Here is a 15903-nt window from a genome sequence, read left to right on the forward strand (position 1 = left end):
CAAGGGACTTCCCAGGTGGTCCAGTGGTAAAGAATCTGCCTTACAATGCAGGGGACGCAGGTTCGATCCCTGGTCAGGGAACTAAGATCCCACATACAGTGGGGCAACTAAGCCCGTGCACCACAACTACTGAGCTCACGCGCCTCAACTAGAGCCCACATGCCATAAACTACAGAGCCCACACGCCCTGGAGGTTGCAGGCCACAACTAGAGAAGAGAAAACCTGCTTGCCACAACTAGAGAAGAGAAAATCCGCCTGCCACAACTAGAGAGAAGCCTTCGCACCACAACGAAGAGCCTGCAAACCACAGTGAGAGATCCCGTGTGCCTCAACAAAGATCCTGCGTGCTGTAACTCAGACCCAACGCAGCCAAAAATAAATAAGTCAATAAATAATAAATAAATCTTAAAAATAAAAACAAATCAAAACATGGTTTATAAATGTAGTAAAGACTAACACATACCCAACGGTATCAATGAAATATGATGACCAACACCACAGAATAAATATATTTTTGAAAATATGATATACAATTATTAAGACTCCAAAGTAAAGCCTATACAACTGGGATCAATGGCAAAGGCAGGAAGATGGAAGAATTAGAAATGGTAAGCACAGGTGCTGTGTCCAGCAGCAGACTCTTGCAGCCACAAGCAACAGAAACCTAACACCCAAAGATTCATGCCAAAGTAGCAAAACTGAAAAGGAAATTTTCAGTACAGTTTATGTCTTGACAGGAAAAAAAAAGTGAAAGTTCTTTATTCACATACCCTATTTTAAATTGGCTACTTTTAAAATAGCACTATCTGGTGGAAAAGTTCCCCTAAATCCTTCCATACAGTCAAGGTTAATCTTAAAAATATAAAGGGGTCTTTGGAAACAGGAGAATATAAAGACTGGATGCTTACTGCCACATTTCCATTTACAAATCTTTAAATCTAGCAATTTGATATACACCCATGAAATACCAGCTGTGAGAATGGCATCAACCAAAAGAAAAAAAATTATGCCCAAATGTTAATGAAACTGGTATACCTAAATACAAATATATTTCAAAATTAGTGTCATCTCAGTTCCCTCTGCTGACTGCTAGCCAAGACAGCAGAACCGAAACAGGAGGGAAGGGGACAGGGCACAACCTTTAAAAGAATGACACAGCCAAAGGACATGACAAAAACTGTTTAGAACCAACTAGGTCCAAGATGGCGGAATATTCAACTTCCAGTGGACCTTGAGCCTCATTATACACTCAGTGTAATACATTAGCATATGCTAAATGACACACCCACCAGCACCATGACACTTCTGAGGCTAACCATGAAAGGCCAAAAATGGATGGTGGCCCAATTCCTGGAAATCTCCACCCATTCCCCAAAATAACTGGCATAATCCTCCCAATTATTAGCCTATGAAATTACCCGGCCCATGAAAACTAACCATGCCATATTTAGGAGCTCTCTCGCCTTCTGTGATGGCCCACACTCTGCCTGTGGAGTGTGTTTCTCTAAATAAATCCACTTCTTACCTATCACTTCAACTCCGAATTCCTTCACAATGAAGCAAGAACCTCAAATTCACCGGGAACATAACTTAGAATAGCATACAAACCTTAATTTAACTACAGAAGGTACAAGCTGCTTTCCTTCTTATGCGAGAGCTGGTACGGAACATGACAATCAAGTCTCAAGTTTTCTCTTTTATCCCCTTTCCTACACTCTAGGGTAGAAGAGTGAATGAGCAGGGAAATGGCTCAAAGGCAGCCTGTCAGGACAGCTTCACTGTCTGACCACTACACTAGATCTATTCAAAAATATTTTCAGAATTTTGACAGACATTTCTAGTCATCATTGTGTCCTAAGACTTTTTCAGTTATAGAATCAAAAGACATAATTCACAAATATGAACACTTTGAGGTATTTTCTGAAACCCTAGCAATTACCCTATTAAAGATCTTCACACAAAATTAGCAAATTTTACTCAAAAAAAGTTTATTTCTCTTTTAAACATAATCATAATGAATTAAGTAGACAATCTGAGAAATGGCAAATAGGAAGCTGTGATAACTATCAAAACCACCTTTTCTTTTTCTGTAAAGGAGTATGCATTATTCTAAATTTTGGACAACCAAAACAGTTTTCAGAACAGCTAATATACCCAAGGGAAAAAAAACTACAAAACAGATCAGGCCTCTGTCCTCAAGGAGTTTAAAATTTAAATAAAAAAAGAGAAGACACAGGATGTAACAGAACAATGGGCTTTAAGCCCAAAGACCTAAAACTGAGTCCTACTCAATTTGACTCTGTCACTTAGTGGTATGTATCACCTTGAGTAACTCATCTAGATTCTGAGCTCAGTTTCAGATTGTTGGAGGATAAAATAAAAATATATATTAAAAGCACTTTGCACACTCTAAAACATACAGATCAATACTAGGACTATTACCAATAAAAAATAAAAGACACTATCATCGCAGTCATGATGAATTGTGTGTCACCTGCCACCTCTGAATCCTACCTTTTCATATTTCACCAAATAACTGAAAATCAGGGAAATCACGGGAAGCCTCTGCAATTCAATAAATGTGAAAAATCAGAACTTCGTACATGTAGAACATTGAGATTTTTTTTGTTTTTTGTTTTTTTTAATTTCAGGTGAAATCATTGTATAAAAATGTTGGTATGGGGACTTCCCTGGCGGTCCAGTGGTTAAGACCCCACATTTCCACTGCAGGGGGCATGGCTTTGATCCCTGGTCAGGGAACTAAGATCCAACATGCTGCACAGTACGGCCAAAATAAAAAAAAAAAATTAATTAAAAAAAAAAATGTTGGTATGTAGGCCAGCATACCTAAAGTTTGCTTCTAATAAATGTTAGCCTAAGACATACCAGAAACATAATCCATACTCATACATGTGGAATGTTGGCATACTGTGCATTATTTATCTGAGATAATAAAAGAAATTGGATTACTTCACAGATAATTGGACTTAAGCATATAACAGTATCAATGCCAGAAACTCAGAGATTAATCAGTATCATCTGACAGCATATGTGCAATGCAAAAATCTATGGCAAATTTTCCATTAAACAAAGGAAAATCTTTCATTGAGATAAATAAGGACATGTAATTTTCTCAACATTTAAAATATTCTCCAATTTCATGAATTCTTGGTTCAAAGGAGTGGGGAGAGGCTTTAGGCTCTCACATGCCAAAATTTGATGAGAGAACTGTCAATGGATTAATGAATTAAGTTTTTGCTGAAATGTATACCTGTTTAAATATGAAGAAATTTAAAAATCTAATTTTTAAATTAGATTTAATCTAATCTGTGATCTTCCCTAATTTTTCTAAGATACTGAAATAATACACCTACAGCAATTAATAGAGCATTTCACATACTATATTAATACTATATTAATATATATATTAATAATATATTAATAATGTTTGCTATTGTTATGCAATTTTTTGTTTTAAAAGTCTTAGTCTGTAACAGTATGAATTATGTGGAGGCTCTGGAGCCCAACAGCCTGGGATTAAACCCTCGGGTACCACTTATTACTATGTGCCTTTGAATTTGCTCCTCTTTAAAATGTATCTATTAATAGCATACACCTGAGAGGGTTGCTGTGCAGATTAAATTAGGTAAAAATATAAGCAATTGGGCTTCCCTGGTGGTGCAGTGGTTGAGAATCCGCCTGCAGATGCAGGGGATACGAGTTCGTGCCCCGGTCCGGGAGGGTCCCACGTGCCGCGGAGTGGCTGGGCCCGTGAGCCGTGGCCGCTGAGCCTGTGCGTCCGGAGCCTGCGCTCCGCAACGGGAGAGGCCACAGCGGTGAGAGGCCCACGTACCACCAAAAAAAAACAAAAACAAACAAACAAACAAACAAAATATATATATATATATAAGCAATTGTAGCAGTGCCTGGTTCCTTGAAAATGCTCAGGGTCAGTTGTTATTTTGTACAGCAGTGCTTCACAATAGAAATATAATGCAAACCACATAATAACTAACACATCTCAGGTGCTAAATAGACACAGATGACTAGTGTCTAGTGTAACAGATATCACAGATATGTTTTTTAAATCTCTTAAGACTCATATAAGAGACTGAAATCATATATCAATAATCAAGTAATTTATGTTTGACACATTTTTTCTTTTTTTAAAACAGATCTAAAACTATTTTGATTTTATCCCTCATTAACCCTTATATAGGACTGATTATGCTTTTAAAAAAGTATAATAACAACAAAAAATTATAACAAAGGAAAGCAGAGGTTTCAAAACTCTTACAAAGGAAGTAATTATTAAGGTTACACATTTCACCTCTTAGTACCTCATCTTTTTGTTGTTGTTGTTATTCCAAAGTAATGCCCAGACACCTAGTCTATTTCAGGAAAGTACTTTCATTGCCCAAAGATAAAAAAGACAAACATGGGCAATGAATAGAAAGAATACAAATCCTGGGAAACCTGAAGTGAAATGTGTAACTGTACAAGGTCAAATGTGAATGTTATGGGTAATAACAGTAAAAATAAGAGGTTTCTAGTATCAATCAAAATGAAAACCATAAGAAACAAGTTCATCTACATGAATTCTTCATGATAAACACAAGCTAAAATATTCTGAAGTTCTGGCTTCCTTAATTAGAGACAAAGATTTTTAAAAATCTACATTGCTACGCACACGTACCCACACCCAAAACAAACAACACACATGCACACCAAAACTTTTTTTGTCAAGGTCAGAGACTCTGAGTACCCAGAAAGTGAGTGCCCAGGGCCTGGGGTGGAGGAGTAGCATAGGGTAAACAGATAATTTGGAGCCTCCATCCTGAAGAAGGCTACAGCCTCTGGTCCACATCCTGTACGTTTCTATTTATTATTGCCCTACATCTCCACCATAGCCAAGTGAATAAATGGGACTTCCAGCAAGCTGTCCAACCAGCTCTCCCCTGGTTCTCTTACTGATCCAAATCTCCTTTGTTGATTCTACCTCATCTGACCAAACTCTGGACTCCACACCTCAGGGCTTGACCCTCCCACCTTTTCTGTCTGCACACTCACAGACTGGGTGACCTCATACATTCCCACAGCTTTAAATACTCTCAACATGTTGACAATGTCTAATTTATATCTCTAGTTCCATCTGTTCCCCTGAACTCCAGACTCATACATATACCCAGATGGTCCCTCAACAAGCCTACTTGGATATCCAGTAAACACCTAAATAGATTCAAATTTTAACTATTTCTCCCTCATCTCCTTCTTCATCCCAATAAATGGCAACATATTTTACCAGGTGCGTTATTTTTCTTTTTAGCACTTACCTCCCTCAGATATAATTTGTTTAAATGTCTGTTTCTCCCCAGTAGAACGCAAGCTGCATGAGAGCGGGTATTTCTATCAAAGAAATACCAAAGGGGACTAATTTAAACTGTATGGAAAGTGCAAGCCCCCAGGAGATATAGAAGGTGAAGTCTGAAGGACAAAATGGAACCAATCATGAGAGGATATGGATCAGGATGTTCAAGGCAGAAGAAATGACAAATGCAAAGGTCTAAATCTAAAAGAAGCTTGTAGAGACACACTGAGAGCAGAAAGAAAGCCCAGGGAGATGGAGAATAGGGAACTAGAGGCAGAGTATTGAGAAGGGACGAATGAGGGGTTAAGTACAGTTCCAGGGCTTCAGGGAGAGAGGGATGTCAGGTCCAAAGGCCTGGAGGCAAAAGGGTCAAATTCAGTATTTCAATAGCGATAAGAAAGGAGAAATTACCAAGATCTCTTCCAGAAGGCCTCAACTGACCATTTCATGCTTCTCCAGAGGGTTCTCTTGATATGTTAATATTTGTTCAAATTAATTTTGAACAGCATGGGCTAAATGGTAGCATTTGCACAGCCCAGTCAGCTATGATCTGAAGTAAAATAGAGCAGTTCCTGTGGAGAAACAGAAACTGAAGAGACCTTACCACCAAGTTTATATGGCTTAGAAGCCCTTGTCTACATTGGGGACCATCTCAGAATCTTTCCACCTAGACACCCAATTTATGACATCTCTAATCAAAAGCATGGACATGCTGCATTCCTTGGGGGGAAACCCTAACATTTCCAATAAAGATGCACTTTTAAAAAAAAGCCTCTTTCACTAATCAATACCATATCCCAACTGCAAGTAATAAGCATTTTACTAAGGCCATTACAAAGGGCTATTAAATTATTTCTTATATTTTTCTTGTTAAAAGGCTGTTCTCTATTAGCCCCTTGATGGCAAGTGTCAATTGACATCTTGGAAAATGTCAAATCATGGAAAATGGGTTTTTGAGTGAGAAGTATGACAGGATAAACTATACCCTCAAAAGTGTCTGAAATAGATATTTTCAAACTTACTCTGGGTCACTTTTTGTTGCATTAAAACTATGCATTTTCAGTTGGCTTTAGAAGAGTTTGTTTTCAAAAACTCAATACTTAAAGTTAGTAAAGAGCAAAGAGGAAATTCCATTTCTAAAAATCAATGTTTCTTTAGGCTCTTTCTCTGCAAATAGACTTTAGGTTACCCAGATGATATCCTCAGTATGGTAAATCATTGGAAGCAAGAGAATTTGTTTAAACTGTTGTGTCCTTTTTCATCTTCCTGAGATTTTATTTTTGTTTAGTCACTGTTCTGACATGCTTAGGTTTTGGTTAAATTCAATTAATATACAATGTCATGATTTATCACTAAAAACAGAATGATGAATTGACTTTATAATCAGTTATAGAACTCTTTTACACTTTCCTAGTACACTTAAAATATTCTACTTCCTAAATGAAGCACTACTTTTTTTTTTTTTTTTTTTTTTTTTTTTTTACGCGGGCCTCTCACTGTTGTGGCCTCTCCCGCTGCAGAGCACGGGCTCCGGATGCGCAGGCTCAGCAGCCATGGCTCACGGGCCCAGCCGCTCCGTGGCATGTGGGATCCTCCTGGACCGGGGCACGAACCCACGTCCCCTGCATCGGAAGGAGGACTCTCAACCACTGCGCCACCAGGGAAGCCCGGCACTACTTTTTAAAATACAAATTCTTTGCACAAAATCCATTACCAGCTGTATCTTCAGTTATAGTAACACCAAATGACTGGAAGTGTTGATTAAATACTCCAATATTTAGATTTGTGTGTTTAAAAGATTACTTTTATATAATCTTTGTGGAAATGCAATCCCTTAGTCTTTCATCTATAGAGATTTTTCTTCATCATTTTGCATTTTTTATCTCAGACCTTCTCTGAAACAACAGGTAAGGCAATCAAAACGCACAGTATGACTTCACTCATGAATGTAGAATTCCCTCCTTGCTCCAACATGAGAAACATGCTTAAGGGCAGAAATGAAGATCCTTGAAACACTATGAGCTGGTGGGCCAATCTCCATCTCCACTGCTTATGAAACACTCTACCACATTCCTCAGCCACTTCTTGGTTTTTGGCCTTTATCCTATTATCATATTGAATGATCTCAACATCCTGCTCACAAAACATCCAAACTTCAGAGCTCAGCTTTCCTAATTTCTAGGGTCTTTCTCCCTGCTCAGCCACACTTTAACTTTATCACTATCTAAACTAGCTCCATTGCCAAATTCACTATGTTTCAACTGCCACTCCTGATCACAATGTCCTTGTCCTCTCTTAGAATCTCCTGTGTTCCTAGTTAACCTTCATTATAGGTAAGCAGTCATGCTTGCCCTCTCTGCTTCCTAAGGGTATCAGTATCCTCCTGCCTCAGTCCTGTACTCAATCAGGACCCATTTTCATATCATATAAATCCACGTCCTTGTAATCCAACACCATGTCTTCTGTGCCAACCACCTACCTGAATCTGACCTCCCAACTGTTCTTACCACTCACAATCCAGGGCTCTGGGTATTGTTAGAAAAATCCATGAAAACATGGTTATCAATCTTTCCTGGACATATTCATGATGTTTAACTTCAATGGCTCTTTATCCCTGACCAGGAGTCCCTTTTCTCTTGTAGAACCTGCTCCTGGCTGTTCTAAACTGTTTCTACAATCTCCTCACAGCAGATGACCACTCCTTCCTAACACTATTATCCATCTGTCCAACCAACCAATTTACTGTCCAAAGTTCTATGTTTTAACCAATTCTCTCTTTTGTCCCAGCACAGAAGAAGAGCTTTTCCCTTGGTGCCTCCAGGCCTCTCCTCAGTGCTAGAAGAACATTCTCTTGGCTGTTTTTCCTCCTGCAAGCTACAACACACTTTCCCATACTCTTATACATTTTCTATAATTATAGCCCATGCTAGTTGACTCATTGCTCTCCTGAACTATTTGCACAGGATTTGAATCACTCAACCCAGAACCCTAACTAACAGAGGAGTTAGCGGCATAGTGGAAAATCCGCATGTAACTGATAGTCAGCCCTCCATATCCACGGATTCAGCCAACAGTAAATTGTGTAGCACTGTAGTATTTACTACCGAAAATAATCTGCATATACCTAGACCCATGCAGTTCCATCCCATGTTGTCCAAGGGTCAACTGTATTCTCCTGGTTCCCATGCCATTTCCAGCTCTTTATTTTCACTTCTCTCTAACCACTCTTTCCCACTTCCATCATCAGCTCATCTTCTGGGCTGTAAGTGCACATACCACCCACATCTCCCCATGGAACCTGAACTTCTATTGTATAGAAGTTTATGAAGGCTTATGTATAAAACACTTAAAAGTGTCAGTGGGCTTCCCTGGTGGCACAGCGATTGAGAGTCCGCCTGCCGATGCAGGGGATATGGGTTCATGCCCCGGTCCGGGAGGATCCCACATGCTGCAGAGCGGCTGGGCCCATGAGCCGTGGCTGCTGAGCCTGCGCATCCGGAGCCTGTGCTCCGCAACTGGAGAGGCCACAACAGTGAAAGGCCCACGTACCGCAAAAAAAAAAAAAAAAGTGTCAAGTCACCCCCACAGAAAAGCTTTTTCTGACCACCCCAGAGAGGGTCAGTCTCCCACAGTGGCTCATCTCTATCTAGAACAGATCACATTGCATGGCTATCTCTCTGATACTGGGACCAGTCCTATGGTAAGCTGATGTTTCCTAAGAAAACATGGTCACCCCTCTCCACAACATTTCTTCCTTACCTAATATGTCTCCCACATGGCCACCGAATTAATCTCTCCTAAATCCCATATTGATCCTCTCATTCTTCTATCAAAAACTTCTAGCAATTTTCCCACAGCCTATAACAAAGACCAAAACTTCTTAGCCTGGCTCTTAAACGCCACATACACCCAAAACTACCAACCAATCTTCTACTGATAACTTCTAAGAACCCTCTGCCTTATTCTACAAATATACACAGTACTTTCTCCCACCTGTGGCCTCCGCTCAAGCTCACTTATATAACTGCCATGTCTTAGTTGTGTGATTCTCCCTCAGCTCAGGCAATGATCCGCAGGAGTCAGGGCCTCCTTAACAGCACCCTCCTCAAATTTCTCTTCCTCATCTATTGAGCTAAATGACACCAAACTGCTGTGTTCCTAGCCCATTCAGCCCACAACCCAAGCACTTTATTTATGTGTATATATAACTCCCCAACAGGATGGTGAAGCCAGTGATATCAAAGATGATGTTTTAAATGTCTGTAACCCTCACTGTAACTGACAACCAACATCTTTACCACCATCAGCATTTATTTATAATGTGCTAGGCGCTACTACAAATGCTTTACAACAATCTTGTGGGATATATACTACCATTTTTTCCATATGCGAACGGGCAGCCTGGGTCATAGACAGGGGCCTACACAGAACTTTGAACACGATGGGTACAAAATTATATCTGTGAGTGGATAAATGTATTACTAATAACCACGCTCTGATATTGTCACATAAGTTAATGTGTCAACGTAGAATGCTTTCCCATTCTTCCCAGCCCAGCAAAATCCTCCGAGCCTTCAAGACCCAATTCAAATGTCACCTTTTCAAGAAAGTCCCCTGCTAACACCCTGGCAAAGTTAGTTGCTCCTTCCAAAAAACTGTCTTTAATACTTGTAATGTGTCTTCATTATAACACTAAGGTTATTTAGAAGACTGCTCAATTAGAATGGGTTTCTTCATGGCAGTTTGTTTAATACTTTTAATTCTCAGAACAACTAAATGGAAAGTAAAATGAATGTAATTTATATCTGCTGACCAAATGAAACAAAAAGAAATGGTATACCTTATTAGCAATATTTGATCATCATACTCACAAATCTTTTCTGTAACATTCAGTACATGTATCAAGTTATAAAATCTGGTATGGCTAAATCTAATTCAGAAGGTCTATTTTTTCTTTTAACACGCCCAAACAAAGCATTATTCTTAAGAAATGGAGAAGAGACTTACCAGTCTTCTCCTTTCTTCTTCTACTGCGATGAGCAGTCTTGCAAATTCTTTTAGTGACTGAGCTATTTAGAAGATAAGTTAAAAAAAAAAAAAGCATTAACCTCTTTACATTGCTGATATCCAATTGCACAAGAATAAACATTACAATAAAGATACTTATGTATTTGTATATATTCTGTGGTTTTGTGTTTTTATAAGCAGGAAACAGTATATACAATAGGATTTCAATGACTAACAGCTATATATAAGAGATGTTTGTGGGCTACAAATTGAAGTTTAGCACATATCAAGTATAATATTTTTTCTTCAAAGGCACTAGGGGAATATAGTTTATATATTTAATAAATAAAATTTACACATTAATAAACAAAAGCGTAGTACTAGAATCACTTCTAAACAGAATCCTACAAATAATAAATTCATTAAATCTATAAGAAGCAATAAATCCATAAGAAGCAATAAATCCAGTACTAAGATGTACTTAGTAGCAGCCAGTAATGCAAAGTCTCCAACTGACTTCTTTCTTGAAGCTCAACACATATATACTTAAAAACAGATTCTGTATTCTGTATTACTGTATCACTCTCATATCCAAGGTACTTTAGACCTTTGCTAGTCAGAATGGTCAGAGGACCACTAGCATCAACATTTTGGGAGCTTATTAGAAATATAGAGGCTCAGGCCCCAGCCCAGAATCTGCATTTTAACGGGATCCCTAGTTGATCCCTTTGCACATTGAGAGAAGCACTGCCTTAGAAAACTATCTGAACCTATATTGTTGAGGCTTGGGAAGTGTTCAGGAACTTAGGGAGGACAAATGAAAAAATAAGTACATAGGGAGTTACAATAGCATATTCTTTAAAAGTGCACAGTGCCACACAGTAAACTGTGAAAGATTAATTCATGCACATCAATTTCTGTAACTTATACTTAATGTGAATTACTAACTAAAGTTGGAATGTTTGGATTACAAAACTAACAAAAGAAATAAGGTGAATGCAAATTTTATTTTGATTTAAGCCTTGAACCTTCCCTTCTATGTCCTTATTCTTTAGTCTCCCACCTCTTCCTTCATCCACACTAAGATTGAAAACATCCTGTGAGGCCAGAAGTCTAGTAAGTCTGGCATAAAGTCTACAATAAAGGGAGGTGAGTTGACAACAACACATCAAGAGTCTTACCAACAGAACTCATTAAGAAAGAGAAAGAATATTTTCCATTTAAGAATTTAAAATTACAATCTCAGATTTTTCTTCTCTTTTCAAAACCACTAGGCTTACACTAACTAAGCTGGTTTGAAATTCTATTCCTATGATTACTTCACACTGTATTTTATTCAGTTACCAAAACAGAAATCAAAGGATTACCTGGGAGACTCACATTAATCTCATAAACACAGTAATGGCCTTAAGGTAAGTGGAACTTTTCTAAGTGTTTAAAAATGTGATTTTAATTTCTGCAGAAATAACTATCATTGCTACATTACAACCCAGTTTTAACAACAATATGTTGAAGAGAAAAACATTTTACAAATAGAAGATTTTAACTGGAGTGTGCAATAGCATATTATATGTTTGTACTTTCGGTAAAGAAATATCCAGTCATCATTCTGGCAGCTATCTACAGCCATTGAAGATCTGTTGATGAGCCTGGAAAAAGTCAACAAAACTTTGAATGATGGAAGGTAATGTTAACATGCCTGCAGAGAAAGAAGACAAAAAGTACGTCATTTGGGGCTACAGAAGGAGGGGCAACGGGTACTCCTGAGGTGAGAAAATAAGAAGAGATGTAAAAAGAAAGAGTACACTAGTTGAAAGTCTGTATAAGAAGCACTTTAACCCCAGATTTTTAACTTAACACCGCCCAACCTTTTTAATAAATATCAAAACAAAACCAAACACCACCCAACCTTTTTAATAAATATCAAAACAAAAACAAAAAACCTTACTCTCATATGCTTCCTTTTTTTTGTTTTTTGTTTTTTGTTTTTTGCGGTACACGGGCCTCTCACTGTTGTGGCCTCTCCCATTGAGGAGCGCCGGCTCCGGACGCACAGGCTCAGCAGCCATGGCTCACGGGCCCAGCCGCTCCGCGGCATGTGGGATCCTCCCGGAAAGGGGCACGAACCCCTGTCCCCTGCATTAGCAGGCGGACTCTCAACCACTGCACCCCCAGGGAAGTCCTCATATGCTTTCTTTTATCAAAAGATATTGGTTAACACACTCTCACAAACCTTGGGAACAAAACATAAAAAGAAAATATGAATTCTAGAAAAGCAAAGATGCAAATGGAATTCTCAGGACAACACATACCTATTCTAGGACAATTGTGCCAAAGGTCCAGAGAGGCTCTTGTCTACACTGGAGCAATAGGTTAGAAGCTCCAGGAAATGTCTTCAGAGAAAGAAAAATAGAACTGATCAATATCCTGATGTGTCTAAATGTAATGAGAGGAAATTTACACTTTTTTTTTTTTTTTTTTTTGCGGTATGAAGGCCTCTCACTGCTGTGGCCCCTCCCGTTGTGGAGCATAGGCTCCGGACGCGCAGGCTCAGCGGCCATGGCTCACTAGCCCAGCCGCTCCACGGCATGTGGGATCTTCCCGAACAGGGACACGAAGCTGTGTCCCCTGCATCGACAGGCGGACTCTCAACCACCGCGCCACCAGGGAAGCGCTTTTTTTTTTTTTTTTTTTAAAGAAAACTCAAAGGCAATTATAGCTAGTGAGCAAAAATATTCAGGGGGAAAAAATTCCAGAAGTTCCAAAAAGCAAAACCTGAATTTTCTGCGTGCCACAAATATTTACGTGGCATTTACATTGTATTAGGTATTGTAAGTAATCTAGAGATGACTGAAAGTAATATGGGAGGATATGCATAGGTTATATGCAAATACTACGGGATTTTATATTAAGGACTTGAGCATTTGTGGATTCTGATAGCCAGGGGGTACGGGAACCAATCCCCTGCAAATACCAAGGGACAAGTGTATTAACTCCTGGGAAAACAAAGTTATACAAATAACACAATCAAAATAATTGAAATAACTGAGTTGTAATATGTACAAAATCACTGAAATATAAACATTAAAAATTGAATTCATTTTGCCAAAATGAAGTTTTAACTCTATTGAGAGAAAGGGAAAGGAGCATGTTAGATAGTATGAACTCAAGACATAGTGTGACAACACTATGAAGTGAAAGGATGGTACCTAAAACTAAAAAACAAAACAACAACAAGAAAAACTCAAGAAGTAGCAAGGTGATCATGGTCTTGAAAGAAACTGAGGAATGGCTAAAAGTTCAAAGTGGTCTTGAGACAGGAAAGAACGGAGCAGGGCACATCCTTTAAAAGAATGACACAGCCATTATGAAGAACAGGATAGGACAAAAACTGGTTAGAACCCATTAGGCCCAAGATGGCAGAAGACTGGACTTCCAGTAGACCTTGAGCCTTATTACACACTCACTGTAATACTTAGCATATGCTAAATAACACACCCACAGGTGCCATAACCATAAAAGACCCCAAAATGGGCGGTGGCACAATTCCTGGAAATCTCTGCCCCCTCCCCAAAATAGAATAATCCTCCCCCCCCACTTAGCCTATGAAATTACCCAGCCCATTAAAAACTAACCACCCAGTATTTCGGGGCTGCTCTCGCTTTCTTAGACCACATTCTGCCTATGGAATGTCTATCTCTCTAAATAAACTTGCTTTCACTTTACTATGGCTCACTCTTGAATTCTTACCTGTGCAAAGCCAAGGACCCTCACTTGGCGGTGCATCCCAGGGACTCGCCCAAGACCTGGGACATGACCATCCTCTGATACCCCATTCTCCTGCAACAGTCTTTCTGAGGAATTGAGTGGCAGGGACTGGTAGAAAAGGAGATTGCTAGTTTTTGTAAAGTCTAAAAAATAATCTATAACTTTTTAAACAAATAATGAAAAACACTTTATTTTCCTATTAGCCTACACCCTAGGAGGGCACAGACCACATATTATTAATTTTCTCAAAGGGTAAATAAATATCTAGCACACAGAAGCCTGTCAGCAGGTTTGTGTGTGTGTGTGTGTGTGTGTGTGTGTGTGTGTGTGTGTGTGGTATGCGGACCTCTCACTGTTGTGGCCTCTCCCGTTGTGGAGCACAGGCTCCGGACGCGCAGGCTCAGTGGCCATGGCTCACGGGCCCAGCCACTCCGCGGCATGTGGGATCCTCCCGGAAAGGGGCACGAACCCCTGTCCCCTGCATCGGCAGGCGGATTCTCAATCACTGCGCCACCAGGGAAGCCCATGGTATTTTTTACATAAATGAGATTATAACTTGATTTTAGACTGACGTGGGTATCCTAGAACCTTCCAGTTGATCAACCCAGAAAATGTTCACTGGCCTACGTAGCAGTGGCCTAGTGGTCCCAGGGAGTATTTTACGATGATGACTTCAGAAGTCCAAAGGTCTCCCCAAGGTAACTGCTACTCCAAAATTGTGGTGTTGCCTTAAATCAGATTTTGGTTACAAGGAAGGAAACTCAAAGTTCTCATTTTGCTATTGTACCTCTTTGTCCAAAACTTAATGGTCATTTTCTGCTTTACTTGAATGGCTTTCTGGTCTGTTTCCCTTATAAATACTATTTATAGACTCAGTATGACAATAGTAGATTATAATGAGGAAGTCTGGGGAGAAATTTTAACATTTGCAAAAGCAACTGCATGTCTGGTTCCTCACAATGAAAACGACTCTCCTTCCAGCAGTTTTCTGGGTCTGCCCCAATTTGACAGTAACTTTTGTTCCCTCTTTTTCTTTGGTTGATTTTTCAGGGAAATGACTTCAAAAAAACTAAGATTGTTCTCTTTAAATATTACAGTCCTAGTTCTATAAAAACATACTATGTTTCTTGGTCCAAATGAAGCTTTCAGATTCATCATTTGTTCTATAAGAAAAGAAACTGTCAAGAACACAAAATAATTTATTTCATGAATTAGGGACAGTGGCCTACTAACTTTTTAAACCCATATCTAACGTTTTCCCCTAAATATTTTTCTTTATAATGATGTCAAAGTATCACATTAATAGTTTACTAAGCACAACATAACAAGGAAAGAAAACAGAAATTAACAATCCTATAACGCAAGTATAAAATAATTCGAGGTATTATCACATAAATTGGGTTTTAGGAGAAAGGGCAGATGGCTAGCCAGTCACTTCCCTGCCTCCCCCACCCTCAAAGTCTAACAGGTACCACCGACACAAATCAGGCAGATCCAAGCTGCCTAGTTAGTGTTCCCCAGCAGTACTCCAGAGATTAGAAGCCAGTATTAGAATCTCTGGTGCATGAGACCCATAAATGCCTTAAGAGACCATGAAAACTAGAGGGAGTCTATTCTCCACCAGACCTTGGGCACAAAACATATACAAAATGACTCTCTCGGCACTCATCACAGGGCCTTATACAAAATGGCTATGGATTTTGTGACTGCTTGAGCCATTTTTTTCTAAGACTTTGCTTAAGCAAAACCTGAAAACATT

At 39.1% G+C, this 15903-nt stretch overlaps 1 protein-coding gene across 1 annotated transcript in view; it reads right to left on the reverse strand.

Annotated features, from left to right (window-relative positions):
- The window catches only part of ARHGAP42 (Rho GTPase activating protein 42), a 289337-nt gene that overhangs the window by 181477 nt on the left and 91957 nt on the right, over positions 1 to 15903 (reverse strand). The window contains exon 3 of the mRNA XM_059070720.2: positions 10377 to 10438. Within this exon, the coding sequence (XP_058926703.1) occupies positions 10377 to 10438 (62 nt within the window). The remainder of the gene's footprint in view (positions 1 to 10376; positions 10439 to 15903) is intronic.

This window comes from Kogia breviceps, chromosome 7, assembly GCF_026419965.1.
Source record: "Kogia breviceps isolate mKogBre1 chromosome 7, mKogBre1 haplotype 1, whole genome shotgun sequence".
NCBI lineage: Eukaryota > Metazoa > Chordata > Mammalia > Artiodactyla > Physeteridae > Kogia > Kogia breviceps.